The sequence below is a fragment of the Camponotus floridanus genome, unplaced genomic scaffold (assembly GCF_003227725.1).
Source record: "Camponotus floridanus strain SB8 unplaced genomic scaffold, Cflo_v7.5 scaffold77, whole genome shotgun sequence".
In the NCBI taxonomy this organism is placed as follows: domain Eukaryota; kingdom Metazoa; phylum Arthropoda; class Insecta; order Hymenoptera; family Formicidae; genus Camponotus; species Camponotus floridanus.
The window spans coordinates 498,962-504,255 of NW_020229846.1; the positions used below are offsets into that span (position 1 = coordinate 498,962).

At 34.0% G+C, this 5,294-nt stretch overlaps 1 protein-coding gene across 1 annotated transcript; it reads left to right on the forward strand.

Moving 5' to 3' along the window:
• The first annotated feature begins 1,893 nt into the window (after nt 1-1,893).
• Nucleotides 1,894-2,922, forward strand: LOC112639584. Its single transcript, XM_025414113.1, has one exon. It carries the CDS (start codon nt 1,894-1,896, stop codon nt 2,920-2,922), a length of 1,029 nt encoding a protein of 342 aa, XP_025269898.1.
• Nucleotides 2,923-5,294: the final 2,372 nt, after the last annotated feature.

Consider the following 5,294-nt stretch of genomic DNA (forward strand, 5'->3'; position numbering starts at 1 on the left):
GGATCACCCTCAATTAATACGCACGTAATAGGGTATATAATAGCTTTATTTTAGTATACAATAGCTTTATTTAAAAGAATACGTTCCACACTCGTTCACTTTTCTCGCTCGACTGCCAGAACTCGACTCCACTCGACTTCTCCGTCCTCAGGACTCGTGTTTATATTTTATGCCACATCCTTTGTGTGGCCTTTTCTAAGAGGAAAACTTGTCTCCGAAATGAGCCTCGCGGCTCACATGTCACACACATTAACATATACATGCACGTACACACTAGATACAACATACGCACATATAACTAATCCTACAGTGATAATATAATTAATATGTATATGTGATAATATAATTAATATAACAAATATTGAGAAAAGCTCTCTTAAGTTTAAACATAAAAAAAGGAAGATAAAAGGCGGTAGAGAGCATAAAATTACATAATCGTATAAAATAGTTTAATAAAATAGTACAGACCGATAAAGAAAAGCAAATTCAGTACAATTTGAGTAATTACAACTCTCTTTTTGAACAATGCGTTATTGACCTTTTACAATCGAATAATACGTATTGAACTTAGAGACACTTACTATCTTATTAGAAGGAATTATGAAAGAATGTTTCACTTATCCACCGAAATATATAGGTATCTACCTGTGTCTGTCTGTATTAATTTTTTCAATAGACAAAGCCGTCCTTTATTTTGTTTCTACCGTAAGAAAGACTATAGATTTGACAAAAAATTTAATTTTTTATTATCTAAACAACGCAACTTAAATTGTCTCAAACTTGTTCATTATTATTGTCATCAATATCCTTCTACATCGAATAATGATTCTATTCCCCAACGGCAATTTAAATGGGCATTCAATATTAATAATGCACCATCAAATGATACCGTCGACGTTTTGATTGATCCTAACAAGTATCCTAACTCACATTCGAACTTAAATGAGTTAAGGAACAAATGGTTTGTCAACCTATCTAATGTGAACATTCCGGTTGAGATTCAATGTTTTTTACAACTGGGTGAGAATTTTAGCCTTCCTCACATCAACACTCTCAAGTTAACTATGGAATTCATAAAACATGTAGAATGCAACTTGTGGAAGATTCCTCCTGAATTAAGAAACCTTATTAGAGACAATTCGAAATCCATAATTAAATATATTTTCTCATTTTCTTATCCTAGAAATTTACATAATGAATGATTGATACGCCTTTATTCGACCACAAAAAATTTTCTCCATAATAACAAAGATCTCATCCTCACTCGTGCTGACAAGGGTAACGTTACTGTAGCGATATACTGTCTCGATAAATCCGATTATTTTTTAGTTTTGCTCCGTGATGAGAACACCTATGTAATAATCAAAAAAGATCCTACTAAAAAATTGATTTCGAATTTGAAAGAACTATTATCTAGATGGAAGAATCACGGTTATATCTCTAATGTAGCTTATAAATCTCTTCTGTTCACCGATGGTATCTTGCCTAGAGCTTATGGTTTGCCTAAAATCCATAAGATTGACATTCCATTCAGACTCATTGTTTCTTCTATTAATAGCCCACTTTATTCTCTCGCATTATTTTTGCACAAGGTCATAATTAAGAACTTGCCTGTTGCCTCTAGTCAGGTTAATAACAGCTTTGATTTAGTACATAATTTGGCGAATGTCCATATGGATGATAACTCTAAACTGATCTCTCTGGATGTCATTTCCTTATTCACGAATATTCCTATTGATCTTGCTCTTCTCAGCGTCTCGAACAGATGGTGTTTTATACGTGATGCGTGTGATCTGCCCCGAATCCGAGTTTTTAAATGCAGTCAGACTAGTTTTAAACTCTACTTTTTTTACTTTTAATAACATCATATACAAACAAACTTTTGGTACTCCCATGGGATCTCCTTTATCACCTATCATAGCTGATATTGTCTTACAAGACCTAGAAAAGAATGCTTTGAATATGCTCAAATTTACCCCCCGTTTTTATTTTAGATACGTTGACGATATTTTAATGACAGTTCCTTCCGACTCTATTGACATGACTCTTTCTATTTTTAACTCATTTCATGACAGACTACAATTTACATCTGAATTAGAAGTTGACAGAAAAATCAATTTCCTAGATGTAACTATAATTGTGGAAAATAATGCTTTAATTTTTGACTGGTTTCATAAATCTACATTTTTGGGCAGATATTTAAATTATTATTCCCAACACCCGTTATGCCAGAAGAAGGGCACGATAATCGGCCTTGTTGTTAGGGTTTTTTCTTTATCACATCCAAGATTTCACAGCAAAAACCTTGATCTTATCGTTAGAATCCTTTTGGACAATTGCTATCCGCTGAACGTCATTTTTGAAGTCATGAATAAGAGGCTGAGATTCTTGATCGGTAGTCATGGTCGCATTGTTAATGGGACGCAGAATAGTTCCCCCACTTATTTCACTGTTCCGTATTTACCAAACGTTACAGAACAGTTTAGGAACATCACAAAAAACTTGGATATTAAACTTTCCTACACCAGTTTAAATAAACTAAACAAGTTTATAAAAGTGCATAAAGACTGCATTCCTAGTAACTACAAAACTAACGTAGTCTATAAAATTAACTGCTCTGATTGTGACGCTTCTTATATCGGTCAAACTTCGAAAATGCTGAAGACAAGAATTTTTGAACATAGATCTCAGATTAACAGGAATCATGTGACTCCTTCAACTGTCACAAGTCACAGACTGCAGTGTGATCACTTTTGTTGGGATGATGTTCAGGTTTTAGACGAAACTTCATCTTATTATAAAAGACTTATTTATGAAATGTTGTTTATTAAGAGACAAAAGAATGGTTTAAATTTGCAGACAGACACAGAAAATGTACCGTCTTTATATCTTGACATTATAAACAAGTTACCGAAAATTTGAAAGTCATGCTTAGGTATATATACGAGCCATCTCGCTGGCACTTTTACACAGTAACCGATCTTTATGTCGAACCTTATTGTCTTCCGACCTTTAATATTACTGCTGAGCGATTTCTTCGTGAGTATTTTTTGATAATTTCTTATATCATAATAATAATTCAATCTAATAGTGCCAAATTTTAGGCTACATTTGGTACTGCTGTCGAGTTTTCGTTCAGCATCTATTGTACTTGCATAATAAGGTTCCTGTATTTCACGTCATGGAGATTTATTATTTTTTCGACAAGCGATTACTGTCTTTGCGGCATTGCGTTCTTGATTCCTGTTTTTTATAATATTAATTATCATTTATTTTTATATTAGTTCTATTATGTCCTCACCGTACCATTATTTATATCTTATTTGTCATTGCGCTGAAGAAGGCTCGAAGCAAGAGCCAGAAACGTTCGCTATTATATTTATTTATATTATTTTTATTTGTAATTACTCAAATTGTACTGAATTTGCTTTTCTTTATCGGTCTATACTATTTTATTAAACTATTTTATACGATTATGTAATTTTATGCTCTCTACCGCCTTTTATCTTCCTTTTTTTATGTTTATAATTAATATAATTACGGTGATAATATAATTAATATAAGTACGGTGATAATATAATTGCATGTTCTAACATATTATTGCGCTCCTCGTCCATGTTTTCACTAGGGGTAGGTAATATAAAGTCTAGCTCATTCGTTATCAAGTCGAAATGTAACATGCCTAAATGGTTCATTTTATATGTTTTGGTCAATACGTTATATACACGTTTGTATGTTCGAAAACATTCTTTGCAATCGGTGATGGGTTGCACCTCCGTTAGTATTCCTTCACATTCCGGTCTTTGACAGCGCTCGATGGTATAAGGTCCTTGGCTAAATTCGTGTCGACTGTATGGTTTTGAATTCGATGAAAAATCCATGAATTTGGAGGAAAGCAATCCGCGCAATATTTTAATAACGGATACAGTGACTCTTTATAATACGCCCCGTGGTCTTCACGCACTTCATTGTCCGCAAGCCATGCAGAAATAGATTGGGCTGAAGTTGCTAGTATATCGGGATGCACATGCTAGTGCGGAAAAAAAATAAATAAATAAAAATAAATAAAAATAAAAAAAAACGAAAATAATCTAATTATCCATTGTATTATAATATTTCTTATTACTTATTTTCTTTATCTTTATTTCTTATCTTCCTTCTTTTTCTTATAATATATATATTTAACGTTATATATCTTCTGTTCACTATCACTCGACGTTCACTTGATTCTTTTCACTGGCCAATTCGATACTGACAGTTGCTCTATTTCTTAAACGCTCGCTGCCTTCATCTCTACCATAGACCCTATCTACTGTTTTCATTCCAATGGGATACTTGAAACTCCCATATGTTTATTCTAAGTATCACTCATCACTCTCCCGCTATCCATCTCTTTCTCTCTTACAATATTTTACAATTGCGCGTGTGTGACACAATGTATTATACTATTAAAAGAAATATTAATAAAGATTTTTTCGTCTTTTTTATATTTCATATATTTTTTTTTATGTAACGCATATCTTACATACTTATATTAAGAATATAAATACATATAGTATTTTATATATTTTTATGTATATTTTCATTTCTTGAAAATGAAAAATAAGCACTATATGATTAATTAAATCACATTGTCCTTATGTATCCAAGAGTTGTGCGAATTGTCAAATCCGAGCCATTTCACGTAAACCTCGTCACCCCTCTGCGCAGTACTTTCTCCACGAGATACACGTCAGGATAATTCGCGCGATGCAACTCGTGTTCGTAGAACGCTCCAACGATAGGTTTTTTGCGATAATCCTCAAGTAGATAACTTACGGGATTAGTATGCTGCACTTTTACAATTTTAAACACTTCGGTTATTCAATTTGGCGTGTAACCCTTCTCGAAAACTGTACTTGCTAACGCGTACCGAGTCACCTACTTTGAATTTCGCCGGACCCGCAATATTTACACGGTTGTATAAAGTAGCCAAGAATCTTTCGGCGATCGCGAGGGTAACATCGACGGGTCGCATACCGATCGTTCGATGCTTGCGCGCGTTATAATCCGATACGAGTCCCGGCAACGCGTTGACCCACTTGTAAGATCCGTTCAGTAAACATCTTCCACATGTCGTTTTTCAGCGTGCGATTGAATCGCTCGACGACCGATGCCTTCAATACTGAATACGTAGAATAATGATTGATGCTGTGTTTTCGCATGAGCAGTTGCACGTCGGCGTTATAAAATTCCTTCCCCATGTCGGTCTGTATGTTTTTCGGACACCTCTCGCTATCTCGAATTATCTCGGC

What these genes read in the sequence shown, in the direction of transcription:
- LOC112639584 (XM_025414113.1), top strand. Translation starts at nt 1,894, where the DNA reads ATGGGATCTCCTTTATCACCTATCATAGCTGATATTGTCTTACAAGAC.